Source organism: Oreochromis niloticus, linkage group LG14 (assembly GCF_001858045.2).
Source record: "Oreochromis niloticus isolate F11D_XX linkage group LG14, O_niloticus_UMD_NMBU, whole genome shotgun sequence".
Classification (NCBI taxonomy): Eukaryota; Metazoa; Chordata; class Actinopteri; order Cichliformes; family Cichlidae; genus Oreochromis; species Oreochromis niloticus.
In genome coordinates, this window is record NC_031979.2 from 38,724,619 (window position 1) to 38,748,681 (window position 24,063).

Below are 24,063 nucleotides of genomic sequence, written 5' to 3' on the forward strand. Positions count from 1 at the left end.
ATTGTTGATGTTTTTAAGCACATTTTTCACAGCAACTTTTTGACATCTTTTAAAGAATGATCCTAATCAGCTGCACATTTCTTTGAGTCTATGCTATTTTTAATAACTGTACAGTATTCCTTTTTTCTTCTTATGTTGTAAAGTTGCCCTCTGCATTCTCTTATTTCTTATTTGTTGTTTTTTATTTTAGATTCTTTACTTTTGTGTGAACCGTCGTGCTCCAGCTGCCTGTCACTGCTGGAACATGTGAATTTCCCCAATGAGGGACAGTAAAGGATATTTCTATTTTATTCTAGTCACTATTGTTATTGCTATGTTAATAATACTAATAATAATAATGATAGCGACGGTACGGATTGTTGATTGGCTCGTTTGGCGACGTTAGGCAGGATTTCAACGCCTCCGCTGTCCATTGGCTGGTTCTCTGTTTTGTGGGCGGGGCTTGGTTTAAACCGGAGTCCCGCCGCAGACAAAAGTGTCAGGTTTCCTGTAGCCACAGTTTATACGACGCAGGCGGCTGTCAGCAGTTCATCACCCGCGGAGAAACTTTCTTTGTGGGACGTTTATGGACCCACGCTGCGGTGTTTAGACTGATATCAGCCCGAGTATTTCTATTAACTTTGTTAAAGTGTCAAGTACCTCTGCTGTCATGGCAGAGGGAGCGGACTGCGGTTCGGCCAACCCCGCGAAGAGGAAGCAACCAGCCGGGAGGAAGAGCAGACAGAGCCAGGGGAAGAGGATTTCCAGCAGCCGGGTACAGACTCAGCTAACAGGCTAACTGCTAGCCTCACAGTCCCGTTAGCTGTGAGAGTTTTAGCGAGGAGCTCGGTTTAGCTTACAGCCAGTATCAACAGCACCCGAGAGGTCTGGAGGCTAAGACCCTGTTTATTATTACGGAAGTGAAAAGTTTGAACATGCGGAGTTTAAATCGCTGCGAAGTTACAGCAGCTACAGCCACAGGCTAAAGTTTAGACAACAGACCGAGGAAGAGGCGGTCTCCTCCTCACACAGACTCCATGCTGAAGGAGAGTGAACACAAACTCTCTTAAAAGTTTATTTTAGGCACAGATTCATGTAAACAGCGTGCTCTAATCCCACAGCAGCTGATTGCTAATGTTCCTGAGATCAGTTTTCATCTGCTGAAAAACAAGTTTCACTTAGATGACTCTGGTTTTAGCTGTCTCTGTATTTTTAGTGTGCACTGTTGTTCTGTGTGAGCTGGAGGCCTCTGCTTATGTCAGTGGAAACGACCTGTGTGCACGGTTAAATCATGAGATTTTTAAATGGACTTGTGTGGTGTGTTATTGTTTCAGGTCTGTTTGGAGAAAGTCTTGGGTATCAGCACAGCCAGCAGCAGTGGTTTGACATCTGACCCCAACACAGGAATCATTGCCTACCCTGCAGGGTAAGTCCCGCCTCCTTTAAGCCACCAGAGCTCTGTGCTGTAAAACAGGATTCGGGGTTTCGGGAGTAAACTTCAGGGTTTAACCCCAGGTTTTGGGTTGGGTTTAACATGACTGATGGAGAGTATGTTGGGCAGGTTGATGGCTGAGCTGCTGGACGGTTCAGGCCAGTGAGGTTTCCACCTGTGAAGCCAACCTCAGTAATGAGCAGTTTTTGCTGCTGTCAGCAGCCTATTGAGAGATGGAAAAAAACCTCTGAGGTCACTGAAACAAAGAGGCTGTTACAGTACCCACAGTCTTTGTCACACCGATCACAGATTCGGTGTGAGCAGTCTCAGTCAGCCACAGCAGACGTCAGGACGATGCTGGTGGCGTTTCTGGTGGAGCCGCTTTGTCTCTGACACACAGCGAGCAGCAGCAGAGCTCGTTGGCGTCCTTAAACCTCTGACCTGCAAGTTTTCACACAGACAGGTGGAGAATAAAGAAGTTAAAGGGAAACCTGCTGTGATCCTTGAACTTCCTTTCTGTGTAGCACGTGTGGGTGTGGGTGCTGGTGCTGATTTATCTCAGGTTCAGTAACTTATTGTTCATTGCAACTGTCCACATGAAACATGGATGGCTGTAACACTCGGATACTGCACGTCGGAGCAGGTTCAGCATATCCAGGATATTGTTCTGTTCTTTCCTGGCATCGGCAGTCACGTAAAGGTGGTTTATCAGTCTGGCTCTGAGCGTGTCGGCAGCAGGTGGCCAATCAGAGACGTGGACTGTGTGTGCTAACAGACTTGTGTTAGCTCACACGCATACCTAACATGCCCCCGGCCCGGGCCATGTTAGGTATGTGGCATCAGTTACCATGGTGACCTGCCTTCATCAGACTGTAAACTCACAGTTAACTTATGCAGATAACTTCAGGTTTATCATAGAGCTGACTTCAGATCGGTATCAAAGATTAGTCTGGTTGTTTCTTCACTGACGCTCCGCTGCCCTCTGATCTGAAATCACACATTTTAAGTGAAGTAAGATCTTGAGTGTGGCAGACGGGTAACGAGCTCTCTGCAGGTATGCTGATGTCACACGTTGTGCCACGTGGGCCAAAGTCAGCGTGATGGTGTTTTCATTCAATAGTCCAGCGTGTGCTTACTATATCTGAGCTAAAGCATTGATCTTTCCTGGGTAATCAATAGGAAGTATTGATTCTTTGGACCAACTTTATTTCTTCTTTTCTGCAGCGGTTTGAAAGCACTTCCACTTTTTACAAACACGAATCGGGCTGATTAAACGGGGAACCGGGAGAACCGGGGCTGTATTCCAGCTGACCTGATAAATGTGCAGGAACACTTACTGCTTCCATGGTTGTTCTCTTCTTGTAACACACACGTTAGCTGAAACCAGCAGACGCGTCCACAGCGATCCGCCCCCAACAGAATAGAAGGAGCACGAAGCAGTCAGAGCTCAGACAGGTCTAAAAGTCTGTAAACTGATGAAACTACACCTGTTTGTAACTGTCCTTGTATCAAAGGTGCATCCTCTTGAGTCTCTGGTTGACTTCTGACTTCAAATTTAAGGCTGTTAAAGGGTCAAAATACTAACAGATACACCAATGGGGACTCTGACGTCGTGTCTTGTATAAAGTGTGGGTCTATTCACTGAGTCGACTTTATTTGTATTTGTGGTGTTTAGTTGCTTCAGTGTTTGACCCTCCAGGACTGCACGACTCAAACTGTGTGAGACAGAAAAGGAGGATGGAACTGTACTCGCTGTCGGCCGGTGGCGCCGATCGGCCTGCGTTTGTTTTCTCCTCCTCTGTCACTGCGTTCCTGCTTCACATCTGCCTCGGTGGGATGAGCGTGACTAGCTGTGGTTGCTGTAGCGTGTTGCTAACTAAGTCCATGAAATGGCCCATTTTAAAAATGTCTTTACGATAGTTAGGGCTGGGCCATATCATACCGTTCACGGTAATACCGGTATAATGTTGGGCAACGATAGGAAAATGAAATATCGCAATAGAATGTGGGTAAAACGCGCATGCGCAGTGCCTTTGTTTTCATACGCACATGGCGGCGACGCAGAATGAGAAGGGCGAAAGCAGATTGTTAAATGAAACAGATGAACCAGAATTGGTTTGTAAAAATGCTGCAACTTCAGTGGTGTGGAACTGGTTTAGCTTTCGTCCGTCAGATACACAACAAAGCACTATTTATGTTAGAGCATGCTAGCGGGCGTCGTTATTACCGTGTTGTTTGGAAAATACGGATCACTTAAAATCAATCCTTTGATTTTTCTGAAAATCGTCAGTGCCCCTTATAATCCCGTGTGCCTTATGTATGAACTCTGGTTGTGTTTACTGACCTTGAAACGATTTTATGTGACACACGGCGCTCGAAAATCTGTCAAACATTTTAGTACAACTTTGCTAAGCTACGAAGCCGCACCGCTTGATGGATTGTCGGAGCATTACGGCTATCGCAGGCAGGAGCCTGGCGGAGTGATACGTACTGTGCTTCAACATAATATTACCGTACTGTGTGTGTATAACCTCTTTTTAAGTTTTGTGGATATTATACATGGTTATGCTGAGGATATGTCGGCCAGTTTCCACTGGAAATGCCTTTTGGTTAAACTGTCAGCGAGGAATTTGCATTTACACTGTTAATTTTTATATAACTTTAATGCACATAAAAAACAGCTGCTTGTTTAAGTGAAAATACATTGATTTTTTTTTTTTTCTCTAATAAAGTTGTGGAGTTGTAAAGTATTTTGTCTCGTGTCAATTATATCGTTATCGCAAATTTTCAAATGTATATCGTGATAAATATTTTTGGTCATATCGCCCTGCTCTAACGACAGTTTTGCTGTTTGTGGTGAAACTCGTGGAGTTCATCACGTGACCTGGGCGATGGCGCTGGCAGCAGATGGTGTCCTTCACCCCAGTGAACCTGTTTGTGTGTTGCAGGTGTGTCGTCGTGCTGCTTCACCCGAAGAAGAACAAACAGAGTCACATCATCAGCGCCTCCAGGTACGCTGACCCTGAGCTCGGGGTGGACCCTCAGGGTCAAGTGATCTTTGGGCGTGTTGCTCAGGACAGAAGTGTTGACCTGTGTTGTGTGTTTCAGGAAACCCTTCAGTGCGTTGGCCTTCTCTCACGATGGGAAGCACCTGGTCACCGGTGAGGTAAGAACCTACACACCTGCCTCTGCCCGTCCTACGTCCCCCTAACATGAAGACGCCGTGCAGGTAACTCAGGCGTGGAGCCGGTGAAGCTCCCGGTGTTCACGGAGATGCGTGTCCTGGGACCGCCTGACAGGAGCGGGCCCTGGGCGTCCTGGTTCCGATGTACAGGAGCTGTTCCCAGCCTGGAGGGGCACCTCCGCCCTTTTCTGTCTAATTCTCACACTTGATGAAGCCAACAGAGCCACGTGTGCTGTGAAAGGCGGAGCCACACACCCTCCACCCTTTGCTGCACCTTTAGTCTGTCCGTAAAAGTAATCGGAGACGGCCCACGGGCGCTAGCTGGAGAATCAGCCGGCTGATGCACAAAACACGAGCACACGTAGACTCGTCAGGCCGGTACTTGCGTCCTCTGGTGGACAAAGAGCTGCAACACTGGGGCGTTCCTCCTGAATCCGAGGACTCCCGCCAGAGACATTTTTGTGCAGTCGGTTGATGTTTTGAGCATCGTGCGTTTGGTCTCTGTCACATGATTAAACGTTCGAGCTCCACGAGCTGTTTATTCAAAGCAGGAAGCAAAGAAATGAGCCTCCTCCTCACAGAAGGTTATCTGTCAGGCACAAACACGTGTCACACCTGTTACCTGTCCTTCTCTCTCAGAGCGGTCACATGCCCTGCGTGCGGGTCTGGGAGCTGGATGGAGGTCAGGTGGCTGAGGTTCAGTGTCACAAGTACGGCATTTCCTGCGTGGCGTTCTCCTCCAACAGCTCCTACATCGTCTCTGTGGGTTACCAGCATGACATGACTGTGAGCGTGTGGGACTGGAAGGTGAGAAAACACACACACACACACACACACACTGCTCACCTGGTCATGAACTAAACCAGCCACCAGAGGGCAGAGTCGAGGTGTGCGCGTGTGTCACAGCAGGGTGTAAAAATTCGGCCTCCTCAGTAAAAACCCCGATGATGAAGGCGGCGATGCTCAGACTTATGAAGCAGGAGAGATGGGTTTCCTGTTGAGCAGCCGTGTGCCTGACTTCATCACAGGACGCCTCTGCCTGCCGTGGGTCAGCTGATCCATCAGAATCATCACATGTAAATTACAGATCAGACTGTTTGTGTGAATACTGCAGTATCTGTAATATCTGTTTTGTGGGACAGCAGCGCTCCTGCTCAGCTGACAGGATCAGAGCATGTTCATGTGTCACAGCAGCCAGAACATTAAACACAAGCCCAATAAAACCAGCTACACCTGAGAAATAATGAAGTTTTAATCAAAGCGGGACGTCAGTGTGGGCGTGTGAGGTGAGTAAATCTGAGGAACGTTTGTGACGGCCGCCATTCTCTTGCTTTTCAGAAAGGTTCCATCATCGCCTCCAACAAAGTGTCGAGCCGAGTGTTTGCCGTCTCCTTCTCCCAGGACAGCAGCTACTTCGTCACAGCGGGAAACCGCCATGTCAAGTTCTGGTACCTGGACGCCTCCAAAGAACGACGGGTACCCGCCTGACGTCCCATCGGCCGATCACGGCCGCTCTCGCCTTCATCTGAAGTCACTGCTCACCTGATTTCTCCTTCCGCACAGGTGAACAGCACGGTGCCTTTGATTGGCCGTTCGGGGTTGCTAGGTGACCACAAGAACAGCGTGTTCTGCGGGTTGGCGTGCGGGCGGGGCCGCACGGCGTCCAACACCTACTGCATCACCAGCTCCGGCCTGCTGTGTCTGTTCAACAGCAGCCGACACCTGGAGGCCTGGGTCAACCTGAAGGTCGGCAAGCTCCGCCCACATCTCACTTGAATATGCGCACCTGTGTGATTAGACAGCGCACCTGTAGGCACAATTTGTATTACAAAATACTACCAAATGTACTTTCAGTGCTACTATTTATGTCTAATGAGTAAACATGAGGAATCAGAAACATCGTGATTAAAATAAGTGAAGAACTGTGAGTCATGTGACAGGAAGCGTTCTCAGAGACGACAGCTTTGAAGCGCGGTCCTAAGTCACAGTTAAAAGGCGGGTATATTTGATATTTATACATGACTGAAGCTGACCGAGGTGTGACGGCGCCCGGACGCTCCTCTCTGAGCCGCTCTTCTCCTTCACAGACATCGTCGGCGAGCTGTCTGGCGGTCAGTGAGAGTTTCGTTTATTGCGGCTGCGCTGACGGCGTCATCCGAGTGTTCGGCCCGTCCAACCTGCAGTATGTCACCACGCTGCACCGGCCGCACCGCCTGGGAGTTGACCTCGCTCAGAGCGGGCAGCACGGGTACAAATACTGCAAACGAAGCCCAAAACGTGCTCCAAACGTGTACAGTTACTACAGCAGAACTCTCCTCATTGCTCACTCTGTTCCACAGAAGCCTGCTACCTGCCAGCCCAGGTTCTCGGTACCCAGACACGCTGGCTCTGACCTTTGACCCCGCTGCCAGACACCTGACCTGCGTGTACAACGACCACAGCCTGTATGTGTGGGACGTCAAGGACGTGAAGAACGCCAGGAAGCTGTACTCCGCCCTGTACCACAGCGGCTGTGTGTGGAGCGTCGAGGTCGGTGTAACACCACAAGTACTACAAGAAATACTGCACGAAGTACTGCTAGAAATGTTCCCATAATTACTACCCAGAAACGCAGGGATACTGCTGCAAGTACTATTCACAGAGCCAGAAATACTATAGAAGCTGTTGTGTAAATACTGCAAGTAGGCCCAACAATACTCCAATGAGAGGCAAAAAACTGCTAGTTATGTTCCTTCAGTATATGAAATAATACTCCTGAAACTACTAAGAAGTGTACTGCCTGTACAGCCAGAAGTGCTACAAATACTGCTGGGAGAGCCAGAAATACATGAATGTTTCCAGAATACTATGATGGATGGAAATCAAACCAGAACATTACTGCACATACTGCTAAAATACTGTCAGGAAAGCCATAAATACCACAGTTATTACCGTATTTTTTTGGATTATAAGGCGCATTAAGCGAAACAAAACAGTCAGATAAATCAAACTTTATTCAACTCATTCTTCTTGCTTCCTCCACTTCTGTATCATTGATTCATTAATGCTGTATTCTATCACAGCTGCTCTATTCCCATGTTGCTGCAGTATATTAATGACTAACCTGGTATTGTGGATGGATTATCTCAGTTGTTCTCCTGACTGAAGTTTGGTCCGTTTACAGCATCCTGCCATGCGATTGCATTTGTCCCTAACCATCGGGAACCCTCACGTTAACTTTTATCGAGTGGAAAAAAGTTAGCATTCATCCTCCAGCTTCACTGTGTTTATGTTATGCTAACATAGCTGTGTCGCTAGCGATCACGTAGCACATCATTATATACCAGCTAGCCCAACTTCAGTAACCCTACAAGTAGAGCTGGGCGATATAAGATTTTTTCATATCACGATGTTTTTTTCATTTCAGGCGATAACGATATATATCACGATATAAGCCAAATAACTATATTTGTAAGATTTAAATGTGCCGTTGCTCACAAGTAAAATGTGAAATAATTAGCAGCTTGTTTTAATTAAAATATTTATTTCCCATAATAAGTTCAACAGGGTAGATGTACTTAAGGAACATGAGACTTCAGTTTCAGATAAATAAAGGCAAATATTGCAAACTACACAAAAGGCAGCCGCTAAAGCGTTTAAGTTTCAAAACAGAACAAACAAAACAGACTAAATTGTCAATTCCACTTAGAAACAAAATATTAATTCTAAAAATAAATCTTAGTTTGTTTTACAGAAGAACAGACAAAATTGACTAACTTTTGTCAATATCAAATAAACTGAGAACTAAAAGGAAATTCTCAATCTCTCCTTGTTGTATAGCTTAGCTTTTCAAACAGTTTTAACAGTGACTTTAGTCTGACAAAAGCCGAATGACGAATCAGCGCTTTCAGTCAGAGACTGAGCATGCACCGCTTTATTGTATTTCCAGACTTGCTTTCGGCACAATTTACAGTGCGCGCTACTCTGTTTTTTGTCAGACTTGAAATAGCCGAAATACCTTCACACTACGGAACTTCTGTGGCCCTTCCGTTCGACAAGCTCTCCGGCATTGGAACCATCATCTGTTTTTTCTTCGGTAACCTTCGCTCACGCTCTCGGTTGATTTTTCTCTAGTCGGCATCTCATTTCCTCCATTACCCGGGCTGCACGGCTGCAAAAACAAATACACATGTGCGCCTTGGCACTTGTGCTGTACGTAACAAGTCACGTGACATGACGCTGCAGCTGTGATTGGTTCGGCTCTGCGCTACTTAATTTGGATTGACTGTTCTTTTTTTCCTTTCTTTTTTTATAAGAGGACAAGAGAGATGAGGTCTATCGCAATAGTTAACTTTTTCTCGATAGAAAAATTAATTTCGCAATACATATCGTTATCGTTTTATCGCCCAGCTCTACCTACAAACGTCACTGCTGTTTAGTTTTCTGTCTTCATTTATGTTGGAAGTGATAGCAGAGCTGTACGTTTGAATGTTTCAGAAATCTCTGTCAGAACATGCTATATCATGTTTAGGTGGAAGCTAGCGAGCTAACTTCCTGCTAACTTCTAACTCTGTTAAACTTCATAAATCCTGTTTTCATGGATGCCTGGATGTTAAACTTAATTGTTACACCTGGTAAAGCAGCAACGCTGATCATTTTATTAAAGATGAAAGAATTTAGACAGTTTGTAACTCTCAGTGATGCCGCAGTGTTTGTTTGACTTTGGGACCTGAAACTGACGGAGTTTAGGACCCAGATGACTCCGAGACCGACTACGGTACGGACTTCCGAGAGGCTCCTGACTACGGTAGCCGTAATGCTCCGACAATCCATCAAGCGGTGCGGCTTCGTAGCTCATTCATACATAAGGCGCACTGTCGATTTTTGAGACAGTTAAAGCATTTTAAGTGCGCCTTATAGTGCTGAAAATACGGTATAATATTTTTATGTTCTATAAAATAATACCAGGAACAACACTGTACCACCACAGATACTTCCAGTACTAAGAGAAATATCACCATAGTATCAGAAGTGTTCCTGAGGATTACTTTAATCCCAGAGGTACTGGTGGTTTAGCTGAGAGCAGTTTGAAGTAGTCTGGGTCTCGTTGTACTTTGTTCAGGTGTACCCGGAGCTGCCGGAGCCGGCGCAGGCCTGCCTGCCTCCATCGTCCTTCCTCACCTGCTCGTCCGATAACACCATCAGACTGTGGCACGCCGACCCCCCCGGCGCACACACAAACCTCTACAGCAATGTGAGCCTGACGCAGTAACAAAGCCAAAGTACACTCTTTGTTTGTCCGTCTCTGATGACTTCCTGTCTGCACCCAGGACCTGCTGAGGATCTTGTACGTGGGAGAGAACACGCAGCACCTGCAGGCAGAGGGGGAGGCAGCGGGGGGTGACGGGAAGGCGGGGATCAAAGTGCTCTGCATCAGCCCGGACGGACGGCACCTGGCGGCCGGAGACCGCTGCGGAAACCTGCGGTGAGACCCGAGCGCACTCGGTTAGCTTGGCGGATGCGGACGAGGTCGGCTGACTCGTTTCCGTCTCTGTGTTCAGGGTCTTCGGGCTGCAGTTCCTGGACGAGCTGGTGAAGATCGAGGCTCACGACTCGGAGGTGCTGTGTCTGGAGTTCTCCCCGATCTCCACAGGTAGGACGTCCTGGGACACGCGGCGAGTGTTCTACACGCCATCGTTCTCGGTCTGCTTTTAAGCTAACGTTTAAATTTGAAGGCTTCAGAAAAGCGTCAGTCGGCGAGGATGTGAAGCTGCAGATCAGCAGCACCTCAGAGTAATCTAAACCTCGGCGCATTTGTCTTTGACTCCGCCCATCAGAGACCCTCAGCCCGGCTGGCTGGGTGTGGTTCTGTGGGGGTGGCGCGGCTCCTGAGTCCTGAGTGATGCGATTTGTGGCGTTTCAGGTGTGAAGCTGTTGGCGTCGGCCAGCAGAGACCGACTCATCCACGTCTTCGACCTGGAGAGGAACTACAGCCTGGAGCAGACCCTGAACGACCACTCGGCCTCCATCACTGCCGTCAAGTTCACAGGTACTGCAGTTCTGCCCACAGGACACCACCCTTCATCCCATACGCAGCTGTGCACCGGTGTTCTCACGGCGATATCACTTTGTTACCTGTGCTGTAGGTGAGAGCCCGGAGGTTCGACTCGTGAGCTGTGGAGCCGACAAGAGCATCTACTTCCAGACAGCTGAGCAGGTGAGACTTCCTCGTGCACGTGTGCAGATGATCCACTTTCTGATTGGTCGATTCATCGAAGTCTTTCTTAGTCTTGGTTGATTTTGTGTTCTGAGCTTCGTTTGTCCCCCCTGTTCTGTTTCTGGTGTTTTCTGAAAAGTCAAATTTTTCGGTTAAACTCCTGACTGCTTTTGTTCACCTGCTGATTGGTGACACCGTCTGTTTCCCATGATTCCCTGCTCCGGGACGACTCGTTGTGGTCCAGACTTCGGAGGGCCTGCAGTTCTCCAGGAGTCATCACGTGGTGGAGAAAACGACTCTGTACGACATGGACCTGGACTCGAGCCGGACGCACGTCGCCGTCGCCTGTCAGGACCGAAATGTCAGGTGAGAAATTCTGAGCGTAGTCACAGCTATCCGCTAGTCATGTGGGCGGATATCAGCTGATAAAGCCAAGTAAAGATGATTCTGATTCCTCCTTCAAGGTTTCTCTCCCTGGAAAATCCCGGTGTGTGTTCTTATTGCAGGGAAGTAATCTGGTATTTCGAAGATTGGCAGCATGACCTTTCTGACGTTAGAATAAAAACGGCGTGTTTTATCGCTGCGAGTCCAGCTGTCAAGTCTACAGAAGCAGAGGCTTGCTGCAGCTTCCTGTCAGGGATGTTGTAACTTCAGTCGAGCTTTCAAACAGCAGCTTTTCCATCCCGTCACACAGGGTGTAACCAGCGGCGCTCGGTGGAACTCGTTGTCATCATCGGGCGCTCGTCTCTAATCTTGGTCGCACTCGACGGTGTGTGTTTGGCTCTGGTGCTGAAGCAGCAGATCTTTGTGTTTTGTTGGCGTTTGTTGAACATCATCAGAGGCTGACGTGTGTTGTTACTGTGCGGGATGTTGTCTCGGTACCATCCTGAACACCGCTGTAGTGCGCATGAAGCCACGGGTTCAAAAGTGTGTGTGTGTGTGTGTGTGTGTGTGTGTGTGTGTGTGTCTCAGGGTCTACAACGTGGAAACAGGAAAATTGAAGAAGTGTCTGAAAGGCTCGTCCAGCGATGAGGGGGCCCTGTTGAAGGTGAGGGGGTGGGGTTAATGATTGCGGGTTATCGGTGTCTCTCGTGGAAGCAGCTGAAATGATCTGTCTCAATCGGAGCTGCAGGTTCAGATGGATCCATCAGGCTCCTTCTTCGCCACCAGCTGCTCCGACAAAAACATCACCATCTTTGACTACGAGTCAGGAGAGTGCGTCGCCACGCTCTTCGGCCATTCAGGTGAGCGAATCCCCGAGCTTCACGCTTGTTTCTTTGAGGAGTTTTAAATTGTCAGCTAAGCGTGTCTCTGCTGCGTTGTCTCCTCAGAGCTGGTCACCTGCATCAGGTTCAGTCAGGACTGCAGACACCTGATCACGGTGTCAGGAGACAGGTGAGCTCAGCGGCCGGATGACACGCTGCTCAGACTGATGTGCAGGAAAGCTTTGACTGACTCTTTGCTTTGTGTAGCTGTGTGTTTGTGTGGCGGCTGGACGCTCAGATGACCAGCACCATGAGGAAGAGGCGGGGTGTCAGGCTGACCGCTGCACCTGAAAACCACAAAAAGCCAAACATCAGGTAAGCGAGATGCAATTGGACGCTGCAGAAGGTGCAGAAAATGTCAGGTTTAATTCCCGTTCTGCTTTATGGCGTTTTTCAGGAGGGAGACCTTCATCACGGTGCCCTCCTCTCAGCTGCCTCAGATGGAGGAGGAGGAGGAGCGGAGGACTCCCTGCAGGCTGGACCCGTGTCCTGGTGAGGACGAGTTAACTGAGCGCGGTTTCTCCAGTCCAGCAAAACAAACAGCTTTACTCTTTGTTGTGTTTACAGTGAAGCTGTGGTTCTGACACACATCAGTGCTAAAGCGCACACACATGTATCGCACACACAGCATAGAATAAATACAGTCTGTGCTGCTGCTGTGGAAGCTGCTCCTGAGGCTCCTGCACAGGGCAGCAGCCCTCTGCAGGACGTACAAATACATCTCCTCGCCCTCGCTGCTGCGTGTCGTGCCCTTTGGAGACGGCAGCTGTTACAGCGGTTCTTCAGGGACAAACGGGAGATTCCAATAATTTTGTGGGCCATGGTGGACCACGCACAAGAAACCTCTGTGTTGGACCTTCACTGGAAGTCTGCGTCCATGTGCACACACAGGAAGTTGCAGCTGGGCACCCTCCCCACGCACTCTCCGTTGATGCAGATGAGTTGCAGGTCGGACTTCCTCCTCCTGAAATCAGCGATCAGCTCTTTGGTGTTGGAGCTGTTAAGCACCAGGATGTCTGCACACCACACCACCACCTTCAGACCTCTTCCCTGTATGCCGTCTCTTTGGGACTGGAGATGAGCCCCACCACGCCGATGTCGTTGTACTGACAGGTGTGTGTGTGTGTGACGATTACAGTAGAGGGCTTGGCACACAGCCCTGTGGAGAGCTGACCAAGGCTAGAGGCTGTGGAAAGATGGGGACCCACTCTGACTTTCTGTGCACGGACACAAAGTCTCTGGTCCAGCAGCAGGTGGTGAGAGGAAGCCGCATCCTGCAGTTTTACTGTCAGTGCAGGAGCATCGTGCTGAAGCCGACGAAGAGCAGCCTAGCACTACGCCCCTGTTCTTCTTGTTGGGAGATGTTAGTGTGGAGCGCTGTAACAATGGAGGCATGATGATAATGATGATGTTGTTCAAGAGGCTCTGCTCGCCTCACGCTCCTGCACCAGGTGAGCAGAGCTGCTGCACTCCGGTGTTCCAGGTGCAGCTTCACACGCTTTGAGGTGGACAAACAGTTCTGCTACTCTGCAAGCACAGCCTCTAACGTCGTGCTGTTGCTGGCCTTCAAGTGGGTGCAGACCCTTTCACACCTGCTGTGTATGGTTGCCACTGTAGTGGGCCTCAGTCCTCCCCTTATAGGCTGCCTCAGCATCTCTGCTGCCTCTCCTCAGGTCGGGTCTGAAAGTGAAACCGAAGTGACGTAAAACCTGAGACGGTCCAAAGATTGGACTGTTTGCACAAGGTGCAGATCCCACATCGGTCAGGCGATTCCTGATGACATGTGCACCGGCTTGCTACTTCCTGCTGTGAGTCATATCTGTGAGTGTGCTCAGTTACTCGCTGAAAGCTGCAGGTCTGTTTCAGGAGCTGAAAGTGCTCCCTCAGGCTCAGACAGGAGTTTGGCTTCCTAAGCTCAGCTTCACTGTGGTGATTCACAGCTTCAGACCTTAGACTGAGCCCTGCCAGCCCGGAGGAAGCATTTGTGCTAAAGTTCCAGTGTTTCTGTGAATCAGCCGTGATCCAGAACCAAAACTATGAGTCTTTTCTGTCCTGATCGAACTTGTTTGTTTCAGACGCTCCGCTGCTTCAGACCAACGGGAAGCTCCCCCTGTGGTTCAAGAAGCTGGTCAGTCTCCGCCCTCTAACCCTCAGCTCATCAATCTGCTCACAGATGATGATCGACCACCCAATAGACTGTCTGTGTCTGTGTGTGTTCAGCAAGGACAGGGTGGAGCCTCCTCCACCATCCAGTCGGAGAGCGAGCCTCGTCAAGTGCGCAGTCGGTGGGCGGAGCAGATGAACCCTTTGACCTTCTGCTCCAACTTCTCTCCAAGTCCCAACAAGAGCCAGGGGGAGGAGGAGGATGACGATGAGGAGGAGGAAGAGGAGGAGGATTTCCACCCTCAGAGTCTGGAGTGTCTGCTGGAGGAGGAGGAGGAGGAGGTAAGGAACAGGCTGCTGGATCAATGAATATTAATATTGATTTTTTTTTTTTTTTTTTTTTTTTTTTTGGGACTGTAAATCGCAACAATGACCACCTTTGATGCTGGTGGGCGTGGCTTCTTCATGTCAAGATGGCCAAAGCTTGAAGTTTGAGTAATTGGTTAATGAGGGTGTGGTGGCTGAAATGTGGGCGGAGTCTGACTGACTGTGATGTTCAGGTGCTGCAGACAGCAGGCAGAGAGCAGAACACCTTCATCCTGTATCCTAGCAACACCACAGCCACCCCTGAAAGGTGAGGGTGGTGATGATGATGATGATGATGATCTTTTCATGAAGTCTGTTTCTGAAACGCTCCAATGTTTGTCTTCAGCGAGTTTGAGGTGGAGGGTGTTTCCGTTCCACAGCAGTCACTGAGCCAGCTGGAGGTCAGAGGTCAAGGGGAGGAGCCTGTATGGCGCACTCAGCTGAGTCCGGATTCCGCCTGTTCTGAGGGATCAGCAGGAAGTCTGGAGCAGCAGCACGACCCGGGTCAGAGTTTAACCTTAAAAAAACCAAAACTTTACAGGAAGCTCAAAACAGAGCCTCACTCCTCCAGGGGTCAGTGTCAAAATAAAAGCCCACAGAACAATATCAGATTAAGGAATCCTTGGATGCTTTTCAAAATAAAAGTCCCTCAGGCCTAGGAATGTGGAGGAATTAAGTGTCAGGTTTAAATGATAAAATCCTTCACTTGGTTAGAAAGTGTTAAACATGTTTAAACCTACGATCGAGGGGTTTTCACAATAAAGGAACCCACTGAGGTAAAGTCATCAGTTATAGAATTTAGAAGGATGCTTTAAAATGATTAGTTTTGTCATATTTTCAGAATAAAAGCATCCAATCTGTTACAGCAAGTTAACAGGACAATCAGAACTCAAAATAAGTGATAAGAGGCGCTCCTTCCTCTGTTTCCCACCATGTGTCATCACTGATGTCATCGCGAGCTCCGCCCTTTCTGTTTCAGACACCGACTCCCTGAGTCAGGGCAGCTCAGTGGGCAGTTTGGGTTTGGAGGACGACGAGGACAGAAACTCTCTGAAGAACCACTTTGAGACTCTGGCCTCCGGTCTGAGCGAAGGTAAAGACCAATATCTTCATCATCGCCATCCTCTGACGGTTACTGAGCTGCTAACATGACCTTTGACCTTCCAGAGAAGTTTGACACAGACCTGAAGACTCTGCAGCCTCCAGATGAAAAGCACTTCCTGAACCCCCGACTCAGCATCTCCACGCGCTTCCTGTCCCGCTTCCAGGACAGAATCAGGTCAGCTTACCCACAATCCTCAGTGAAGCCGTGACCCTTGACCTGCAGGGTCACTTACTGGTTGTAACACGACACTCACCTCCGTCACTTTTGACTCCTACGTGACTTCGTGTCCATCTTGTCTCTGCTGCTGTTTCAGGGCGAGCCGAGCTCCGCCACCCGTTTCCGTCCCAACCAGGATCTCTGAGGAGAGCAACATCAGCACCACATCGGTAAACACACACAAGCCTGTAATGCAAGGGGCGTGTCCACATGAGGGGTGGCGCCTCCGCTCCGCGCTTGTCTTGGATTTCAATCAGTTACAAAACAAATTGATTTTTACAGCATTTTCAGGCAACAAATAATGACACGGGACAGTCGATAGTTAGTTTACATGCATGTGGGCGTTTCCAGAGCCCCACCTCCAACTTGATGCTACCGGAACATGGCATGAGCTGTGGACACGACCTCTGACCTGTCGGGGTGTGCCTGAGAGTGGCCACGTCCGAGGTTTGTAACGTTAAAGAGGAAACTTGTTTTTCAGGTGAACTCGGAGTCGAGCAGTGACGTCTCCTCAGCCGGGCTGACTCAGGGAGAGAACAGAGGAGGAGGAGGAGCAGCAGGAGCAGGAGAAAGAGGAGGAGGTGAGTTTCCTGTGAAAGCATGAGAAATGTCAGCTGTCACAGCAGCTCAGTCACATTCTGTGTTTCTGGCTCGATGACTAAAAACGTCTGTCAGAGATGACGACGGCACACGCTCCTCATTTTGTTCCCAAACAGCTGATTGGTCCTCGCAGTCGCCATGTTTCAGGAAGCGGCTTCAACAAACTAACAGCTGTGAGTAATGACAGGGTTCACCATGGCGACGGCCAATTAAAGAGCAGTGGATGGAGAACTCGGACCTGAATCATTCATACAGTTGTTTTACTGAACTTTATGAAATTTGGTAAAATAACCTGACAGGGACCAACAACAGATATGGACTCCTGACATTATCACACTCACCGAGTCTGATTTTGATCGTTTTCAGCTGAAAAATGGAAGAAATCAAAAACATAAATTCATCTTACTTTTCTAGTTAAACTTAAATACGGATTTTGTCAAATCTTAAGACCAAATTTTCAGGTTTATTAGTTTTGATTTGGATAATATAAAGTTAAATTTCTTGTTGGAAGAAAGTGATGACCAAAGAGTAGAACAGACAACAGCTGACACATCTGCATAAAAGTTCAAATAAAGTTTCAGTTCTGCTGAACTAAAGAATAAAAACAGAAAAGTGATGATGGAGCTGAGCTCCCAGGAGAGACTGCCCTCTGGTGGTAATTTGGTACAGTGCAGGTCATGACCTGAGTTCATCTACAGTTTAATAGAAAGAGGCGTGTTTTGTTTTTATTTCTAAAAGCACTGTTGCCACTTTCTCATATCGCCCAAAGCCCCTCTGAAGGCTTGTGCTACGGCGTTCTCAGACGAGGTTTAGAGTCTCAGCTCGTCCGACTCGGAGGTTTGTGGTTGAGCAGGATGTGAGTGTACATCAGATAACGTGTGCACGTTTGCTGCTGATATTCTCTGACGCTTCCTCTTTGCTCTGCTTTAGTGAGGATGGTCCTGCAGACGCACACACAGGGCTGTGCAGAGAGGTGGAACGGTGTCGAAGGCAGGCAGAGGTTTATTACAGATTACATTTTAGTCTCCAGTCTGAAAATGAAATGAGCTGGATGTGATGGTTCGACTTTTGATGCTGCAAAGCTCTTTTTATTTTGTGTTTAATCTAAACTTGTTTAGAGTTCAGAATAACACTTTTAAAATCAGTTTTGTTTCAAAAATTAAAATATTTCATGTGAATTAAAAGCAAAGTTAGCTGAAAATGAGTGTAAACGGCATTTTTAGGACCAACACTGCCCACTTTGGCTGACCAGAGGCCGCGGTCTGATCTGGAGGTAAAGCTGGAAATAATCACGGATGATGTTTAATCACGTTAGTAATCAAGATTAAGGCTACGTCCACACGTACACGGGTATTTTTGAAAACCGAGATTTTCCGTTTTTGTTTTTAAAAAAAATAATCCCGTCCACACGTAAACGAAAAAATGAAGGGAAACGCTGCTAGGAACATGCCAAAGCAGCAGGTGGCGATATATTCCTAACCGGGTAGAAATGTTGGCCAATCAGAAGTCTAGGTGGGACAGAGTAAACAAAGATGGCGCATAGAAGCAGAAAAGAGTCCTGTGTGGAGGGACAGTAACTGTGTGTGTATGTAAGCATTTAAACACTTCAGAGAGTAAAATTAACAGTATTTTGTCCACCATCGTAGAAATTCATTTCACCGAAACAATAACGTGGCGCACAGTGTGGCGTCAAAAAAGGCGCACACCTTTGACTCTGTTTTCCTCGTCCACACGTAAATGCAAAAACGGAGTTTTCAAGAATCTCCACCCTGGCAGGCGTTTTTAAAATTCTCCGTTTTCAGTGACTGAAAACGCCGTTTACGTGTGGACGAAAGGTGCAAACGCATAGAAAAATCTGCGTTTTCAAAAATACCCGGGTACGTGTGGACCTAAAACTGACCGTAAGGATGGAGAGCTCGGCTGGAGCTGAGCGGCGTCACGTTCAGTGTTTCAGGCGCACTCACTGCAGCGCCGTGCCGGAGCTTCGTCATGTCTCTTTCTTCTCTCATTTATTTGATAAAAGTTAACACACTTGTGGTTAAGCAGAGGAAGCTCACTCGCACGCCTAAAAACCGCACCTCCAACACTTCCTGTGCTGTAACAGTTAAAAAATAGCAGTAAGAGAAGCGAGAGAGGCTCCAGGACGTCTCCCTGAAGGACTCCGCACACCTCACAAAATCAAAACCGTGTGTTTGTGTGCTCACAGCAAGCTGCCGACAATCCGCCCTCCGTAGAAGAGCTTCCTGCCCAATTTCCCATCAGCCCCAGCACCGCAGCACACCCCGCAGAAGAAACACCGCGCTGGTCGTCCTGTGCAGAAAGACGTTAGGAGGTGTGTCTGCACGCTGCTGTGGGCACCCGGGTGTTTGTGTGGCGTCTTCCAGCTTTTCTTTGTGCAGCAAATCATGGTTGTGGTGGTGAGAATGTTTAGGGGTCAAAGGTCACAGACGGTGTGTTCACATGAGGTTGTATCTGAAGCCTGGCTGTAACTGTCCTCATCAATAATCTTCACAGAATCGAGCGACCGTTTGTGAAACGATCTTATCTGAACGGCGCTCAGGGACACAACTTCGTGCTCTGATTGAAGCTTGCTTACATTCTGCTATCTTCTAACCAATCAGACATGACCTCCAGGACCATCAAGGCCCAAAACAGCTGCAGCGAGGAGGCGGCGGACCAGCCGTCGGCTCTTCAGCTCAGATACCTGGGAACCACAGCCAGCTCCAGGGCCAAACTGAGCCGGGACCCTCTGGGTTCCACCTCCGTGCCCTCCTCCACACCCACGCTGGAGGAGAACAAAGAGAACCTCCCCTCTCCAGCAGACTGCCAGCCTCCAGCCTCCACCCTGCTCTCTGCTAGACAGGACAGCAAACCTGACAACCACCAGGACCAGACCAGCAGGTACCCCCCGGTCCCCCACACACCAGCTGGGCTTTCCTGTCTTTACTGAACGTTTTCCATCAACTGATGTAGTCCTGGCTTAGGGTGACTCATTTCTCACACATGTACACATTAAAGCAGAGGGGAGGACTCACAGGACACGAGCTCTAAAATCACTTTATTTCACACTTATTACCACATGAATAAAGACTTATAGAAGTCCATAAAACAGCTGTGGAAGCTGCTGTTCAACAGCTGGAATAGACTAGAATAGTCCTTTATTGGTGTTGTACAAGTACAGTGAAACACAGGTGAGATGTATTCAGACATAGGAGAAAGGCACACATGGCCTGAGTGATGAAGGTCACACAGACCATGGCTCAGGTGGGTAGGTGGGGTGTGGGGCGAAGAAGCTGTTAGTGAGTCTGGAGGTGTGGGACCTGACTGACCTGAGGCACTGATCAGAGGGCAGAGGGTCAAACAGGTGGTGGGCGGGGTATAAGTGCTCACCTGTGATGGCCCTGGTGTTCCTGAGACAGGAGGATGGCGATGGCCTCGAGGGGTGTGAGAGGGCAGCCAGTGATGTTTTGGGTGGTGTTAATGACCCTCGGCGACACTGGTCTGCCTCGTTTCTGCTGCAGCAGTGAGATGGTAGAGTCAGCGGGTCAGGCTGCTGGTGGCGTGCTGCTGCTGTCTTTATGATCACAGTGCGCCGTCTTCAGCAGGTCACCGCTCCACGACTCAAAACACAAATCTGCAGCAGCCATGTGGTGATGTCACGCGGACCAAAATCTCAGGAATGCTTCCAGCAGCTTGTTTGCAGAACCCCAAAGAATTAAAGCAGCTCTGAAGAAAAAAAGGAGTCCAGCTGCATCCTAGCAGGCTGTACCTAATAAAGTGTCTGGAGAGTGTATGCATCTGTTCAGTGAGAGTAGACGTTCAACATCTGGAATAGATGTCACAGACATTCATGCTCTCACTCTCTGTTTTGTTGTTTATTTGGTTTCTTTATGGTAAAAATGCAAATTATCGACCTCGGCAAACCCTCTGTAAGCCTGCAGGTTTGGACCATGCCCACTCAGGTGATGTCACAGCTCATAGTCGACAGGTGTAGTGTCAGCAGCACAGAGGAGACTCTAATCCAGACCCCTGTGGCAACACCCACCACCTGTGAGGTCATTCCGTGCCCTGCCTCCATGAAGGAGGAAGATCGAAGACCGTCGGAGACGAGAACGACAGCTGATCCAGGTAACGCACGCACGCACGCACGCACACAGTTAGCTGCACCTCAAACAGATGCAGACATCAAGAAGCTTCTGGTGTAACTGTAACTGCTCCTCTTGGCAGAATGAATTTAAAATGGTTACTTTCCTGGTATGAACGCGTTCTTTGACCATCAGTCTTTTCTCCAGAAGTATCTGACTCATCCATGTGGGCAGCTGCAAATTTCAGTCGAGCTTGCAGGTGTTGATGTTAGAGCAGGGGCTTGTTTCTGGGTCAGCATCCTCTCAGTCCATGATGATGTAAAACTGGGTGTCCCCTGTCTGCAGGCTTGTCCCTGAACATCCTACCCAGTTTCCTCTCATTGGAGGGTGACAGTTTGCCAACATCTGGAAGAAGATCCAAAGTGTTGAAACATCAGAATAACTTGCATACAAATGTCCTGGAGTCTGCAGCTGTTCAGAAACGACTCCTAAAGACCTTCCTAACTTGTACAAATCTGCAGTTGTCCTTCTTAGACCTTTACGATGTTCCCTGGACTTTCTCACTGTTCTGAGTATTGGTCAGTCCCAGGAGTGCCGTCACACAAATCCTTTATAAGCTGCACCAGTTTTAGCCTTAACTTTGTCCAGTTAAAATACTTAAGCACCATTCATTGGTCTGACTGTATGTAAATACATTTAAAGCTGTATACTCTACAGTCATTCCAGGCTCACATTTATGGTCCTGGATGGAAACTTCTGATATATATTTTCTTTCTGATATTGTAAGATTTACAGCAACATTTTTACCCTTTTATCTTTTCTCCTAAAATAATTGTCATTATAATTTTATATAACTCATTTGTTTTAAATGACCTCTGACCTCAGACGCCTGCTGCTCTGATCACATTTTTTTTGGTCTCATTTCCAGATGTTTCTCTATCAGCTGATTCGCTGCTCTCTGCTCCACCCACCTCATCCTCCTCCCCTCTAGAAGAGAGGCTCTGCCCCATTCACACAGGTAAAGGTATTTTTCGGTAAAGTTGTGGTGATGCTGCTGCTGCTTGGATCGCTGCGTAGCGCCCTCTTCAGGTCCACAGAGGCCGTAGCTGCCGTGATCTCTTCTGCTGATTTCGAGACACTGCCCTTTTGCCATGTCGGGAGGCGGGCCTTACTGTGAAACCAAATACTCATTGACTAACACTTTGTGATTGACAGACCGTTAGCCAATGAGCATGCCCCGGATAATTCTTTGAAATGAAATAGGCTGAAGCCTTGTGGCTTATAATTATCCTATCACTTACCCCCATAGGAATAATCAAATCCTTAACCAAGAAAATAAATAGCATTGATAAATAAGTTACATAACAGTTTGAAAAGAAATCAATGATAAATCAATAAATTAAATCAACACAAAATTATTCATCAAACCAAATTTCTATAACCCTGTATGATACAAATTTTTAAAATCTTCCTGAAAAATGACAAAGAAAAACACATCTTCAGTTCATCATTAAGTCCAGTCCATAATCTCACTCCCCAAACTGACACACATCTATACTTAACATTGGTTCTCACTTTAGGTATTTCAAACACATAAGACCCCCTCAAATCGTATTTTCCACCTCTTAGTTGAAACATACTTAAAATACAAATTGGAACATTCTTTTTCATCACTCGAAATATCATTTCTAAAGTTTTAGAATATATAATGTCCATGAATTTTAACATAGATGATCCTACAAAAAACTGGTTGGTGGACTCCCTATATCCAACTTTATTTATTATTCTAATAGCTCTTTTTTGCAATTTAAATATTGAATCCAAATATGTTTTGTATGTGTTCCCCCAAATTTCTGCACAATAGGTCATATAAGGCAAACAAAGGGAAATATACAATAAATAAAGGCAGTTCTTATTCAAAGCATCTCTTGTTTTATAAAGAATAGAAATAGACTTGGATAATTTCTGTTCCACAAATTTCTGACAAAATGCACAACTAAAATTCTGAAATTAGTTACTGAGCCACAAACTCGTCGACATTTTCTCTCAGAACTGTCCGTTACATCGCCCCCTGCTGGCTGTTAGAAAGAATACAGCCTATTCTAACATTGGCGCCATGTTTCTGCTTCAGGCTGTAAGAACAGACGTTTGTGTGCAGGTTCGGGAGGAGACGAAGAGTCGGTGAGCGTGCAGTGTCTGCAGGTCGCCGCCGAGCTGAGGGAGACAGCGAGACGAGCCGTCCATCTTTACCAGAAGGTTTTTCTTCACACATTTTTATTAGGATATCAATGTTGACGTAAAATAGTCTCTTTTCTTTAAATCATCACATTTTTTCTTCTTCTTTTGTCGTTTTTCTGAATCATTGAAAGAAAATGAAATTTAAAGCGTCACACATGTGTTTGTGTTTGTCTGTTAGTGTCCGCCTCATGTTTTCTTTGTTTTTTGTGTTGCAGCTGGGCGCGACGCTCTCTGGCTCACGGCAATGTCTCCAGGTGTCGTCGGCGATGCTGGAGGCGTTTGACGTAGTTCGCTCTGACATGCAGGAGGTGCTGCGGGAGTCGGGCGGCGGCGGTGGCGCCCCCTGCGGTCAGCTGGAGGACAGCAGGACGGCGTCTCTGCTGGAGACGTATTCTGAGCGGCTGCTGCAGATGGTGGAGGAGAAAATGAAGCGTGTGTGAGCCAATGGTGGATTTTAAATCAGTATTAAACTGCGTGCACCTTATGTCTGTGTGTCTGAGTGTGAATCACAGTCAGTGTCTGTAAATACTTCATGTTTCCTAATAAACGCTGTTTTTACTTTAGCTGTGGTCACTGTTTCAATCCAACTTTATTCATACAGAACTTTTTAAAACAGGGCTAATGATGTGTCAGATCACACATGACGGTCAGAAATAAACATGAAAGCAAAAGGATGTGAAGATTGATGACATCACATCAAAAAACCGTGAGAGCGAGGTACGGGGGCCATGCAGCCCGGACACCTCGGCGCCGCAGAAAACCTTAGAATCACTCAGAGTAGGCAGGAAGTGGGACAGGGAGGTGCGAGGAGCATCCCAGTGACCTCAGAGTGCAGGTGAAGTACAGCATTGAGTTTGAATCGTGAACCCTGTGGCGATCAAGCCACGCCACGGGGCCGCTTGTCAGAACTAAACCGGCGTTTCTTCTTTTTGAAGCTTTCCTGTCTTTTATGTTGCTTCTGCCGTGTCCACAGCTGTTTACCCATTTAACTGTTGTACAGGGGCACACCTTAACATCTGTACCTGGATCGGTTCCAGGAGGAGCCACAGACCAGAGCGCTCCTGGTGCTGAGGCCGGAGCTCATCTGTCAGTTCTCTGGATTCAGTCAGTGTGGTTAAGTGAACCAGCATAGTTGATGTGAGCCCAATCCACCGGGCCACTGCATTAGACTCTACCTGATCTCGCACCTCATACCTGAACTTCCGTTCTGCACGTGCAGCCCCAGGTGGGACTGAAGTCACAGAGCAGGAGCTGGCTGCAGTGACGTAAAACTTTAAAAGCTGACGTCATTTCG

The 24,063-nt window shown here is 47.8% G+C and overlaps 1 protein-coding gene across 6 annotated transcripts; it reads left to right on the forward strand.

The window, feature by feature from the left end:
* The first annotated feature begins 433 nt into the window (after positions 1-433).
* On the forward strand, positions 434-23,332 carry wdr62 (WD repeat domain 62). Of its 6 annotated transcripts, none has more exons than XM_019367744.2 (34): positions 434-754; positions 1,314-1,405; positions 4,360-4,422; positions 4,520-4,577; positions 5,235-5,402; positions 5,934-6,071; positions 6,159-6,341; positions 6,683-6,843; positions 6,935-7,124; positions 9,697-9,828; positions 9,905-10,059; positions 10,136-10,227; positions 10,498-10,623; positions 10,721-10,791; positions 11,036-11,157; positions 11,764-11,839; positions 11,924-12,035; positions 12,123-12,186; positions 12,264-12,371; positions 12,454-12,548; positions 14,132-14,184; positions 14,277-14,501; positions 14,720-14,793; positions 14,872-15,029; positions 15,505-15,618; positions 15,693-15,804; positions 15,944-16,016; positions 16,328-16,427; positions 18,653-18,778; positions 19,068-19,347; positions 20,381-20,574; positions 21,460-21,549; positions 22,690-22,787; positions 22,985-23,332. In XM_019367744.2, the coding sequence occupies exons 1-34, from the start codon at positions 650-652 to the stop codon at positions 23,207-23,209; spliced, it is 4,233 nt and encodes a 1,410-aa protein (XP_019223289.1). In that variant the 5' UTR covers positions 434-649; the 3' UTR covers positions 23,210-23,332. The 6 variants fall into 6 exon arrangements, with proteins under 6 accessions (XP_019223289.1, XP_019223290.1, XP_025753642.1 ...); XM_019367745.2 differs by having other exon boundaries at positions 6,938-7,124; positions 14,277-14,502; positions 14,718-14,793; XM_019367743.2 differs by having other exon boundaries at positions 435-754; positions 14,277-14,502; positions 14,718-14,793; positions 16,328-16,424.
* The last annotated feature ends 731 nt before the right edge of the window (positions 23,333-24,063 follow it).